The sequence below is a fragment of the Neoarius graeffei genome, chromosome 1 (assembly GCF_027579695.1).
Source record: "Neoarius graeffei isolate fNeoGra1 chromosome 1, fNeoGra1.pri, whole genome shotgun sequence".
Lineage (NCBI taxonomy): Eukaryota > Metazoa > Chordata > Actinopteri > Siluriformes > Ariidae > Neoarius > Neoarius graeffei.
Genome location: NC_083569.1, coordinates 129925153 through 129926987, shown reverse-complemented (window position 1 = coordinate 129926987; position 1835 = coordinate 129925153). Strand labels below are relative to the sequence as shown.

General features: G+C 55.2%; 1 protein-coding gene across 1 annotated transcript in view; it reads right to left on the bottom strand.

The window, feature by feature from the left end:
• The window catches only part of slc22a23 (solute carrier family 22 member 23), a 98310-nt gene extending 97306 nt beyond the window's left edge, over nt 1-1004 (bottom strand). The window contains exon 1 of the mRNA XM_060917458.1: nt 11-1004. Coding sequence (XP_060773441.1) covers nt 11-463 — 453 coding nt within the window. The 5' untranslated portion in view covers nt 464-1004. The remainder of the gene's footprint in view (nt 1-10) is intronic.
• Nucleotides 1005-1835: the final 831 nt, after the last annotated feature.

The window sequence follows — 1835 nt, the reverse complement described above, 5'->3', positions numbered from 1 at the left end:
CGCGTGTTACCTTCGTCACCACATTTTGTGAGAGTCCTGACAGAAGCTCGTGCGTCCAGGTCTCGTTGCTGCACTCGCAGTACTCGGGGTCTCGCGCGCCGCTGTGACGCGCGTCAGCGGAACCCGGAGCGGAGGTCATGACGGGGGTCACGGCGGTGGTGGTCTCGTGCCCGGTCGCCTTGGTGCCGGTGATGGGCCACAGGCACGTGCTGTTCGGCTGCGCAAGCAGGAAGTTGTCAGAGAACTGACTGAAGCCGATGAACAGAGCCGGGATCCACGTGAGCACCACGAGCTGCTTCTGGTACCGGCCGAACCCGCCCAGGAAAGGAAGGACGCAGCCGTCCACGCGCGACAACATCAGCCCTGGAGACGGAGCTTCTGGGGTCACGAAGCCGTTCTCAGGCGCAGGAGGGGGACGAGGAGGGGGATGATGGTCCTCGGGGTCCGGCTGTGACACCGCCATGGCCGCGGTCCGGTTCGGTTCCTGCTGGGTCCGGTTCCGCGCTGCGTCAGAGGCACTGTAATAAAGGCTGTTTATGTGACGAACACAGGCCCGATTGTCTCCCGCCTGTACTGTCGGTATTGACGGAGGCGGTATCCGTCCTCCTCCTGCTCCTCCTGCTCCTCCTGCTCCTGCTGCCCGAACCCGAGCCGCACCTTTACCCGGGAATAAAGCGGCGCTCGCGCGGCGGGGCTCTGATCGCAGCCGGAAGAAGACAGCGGGAAGCCCGCCACAGGTAACACACCTGCCCTACTGCGCAGCGCGAGCACCCCGCTCCGGCACCGAGCATAATCCCTCAACCCGTCATCCCCCGGTGCGCGCGTGAGTGAGTGCTCCTGCGGTGTGCGCGTGTGCAGTGCTCCTTCTGGTGCCGGTGTCGGTTCTCTACCGTCTCACTGCCCGTCTCACTCTCTCTGTTCGACACCGCGCTAGGGGCGGAGTCAGGATTAAACCCCGCCCCCTCTCTACGCACTGGGCTTCGCCCCGAATCCACCAGCAGGAGAAGTCGCTGTGCCGCTCCCTGAATAGGGCACTAGAAACCAGAGATTCGGAGGCAGCCTTTAAATTCCCTCCGTGTGTTTCCGGAGGTCTGTCTGCATGTCTGTCTGCATGTCTGTGCACTGCTTAGTCTCTGTGTTTTTGTGGTGTCATGAACAAATGTGCATTTATATCACAAAACACATTAATAAACTATAAATAATAAACAAAACAATTAATGAAAATAATTGAAATCAATAAATTAGAGTAAATCTTGTCTACAACCCCAACTTAAAAATTTAAAGTATATAATAATAATAATGGGCGGCACGGTGGTGTAGTGGTTAGCGCTGTCGCCTCACAGCAAGAAGGTTCCAGGTTCGAACCCAGCAGCCGGCGAGGGCCTTTCTGTGTGGAGTTTGCATGTTCTCCCCGTGTCTGTGTGGGTTTGCTCCGGGTGCTCCGGTTTCCCCCACAGTCCAAAGACATGCGGTTAGGTTAATATGGGACGGCATTGGGCTGAGGTGCCCTTGAGCGAGGCACCGAACTCCCACCTGCTCCCCGGGCGCTGCTAGCATGGCTGCCCACTGCTCTGGGTGTGTGTGTGCGCTCATTGCTCACGTGTGTGCATGTGTGTGTTCACTGCTTCAGATGGGTTAAATGCAGAGAGGAAATTTCACAAGTGTGTGATGAATAAAGTTGTGCTTTCTTCTTCTTTTCTTTCTAATAATAATAATAATAATAATAATTCAAAGATCCAGAGATTTTTTTATTGTCAATTCACTATATATCCAGGACATATAGGAGAATCGAAAGGCCGTTTCTCTCTCACCTTACTTGTAAAATCAGATAAAAA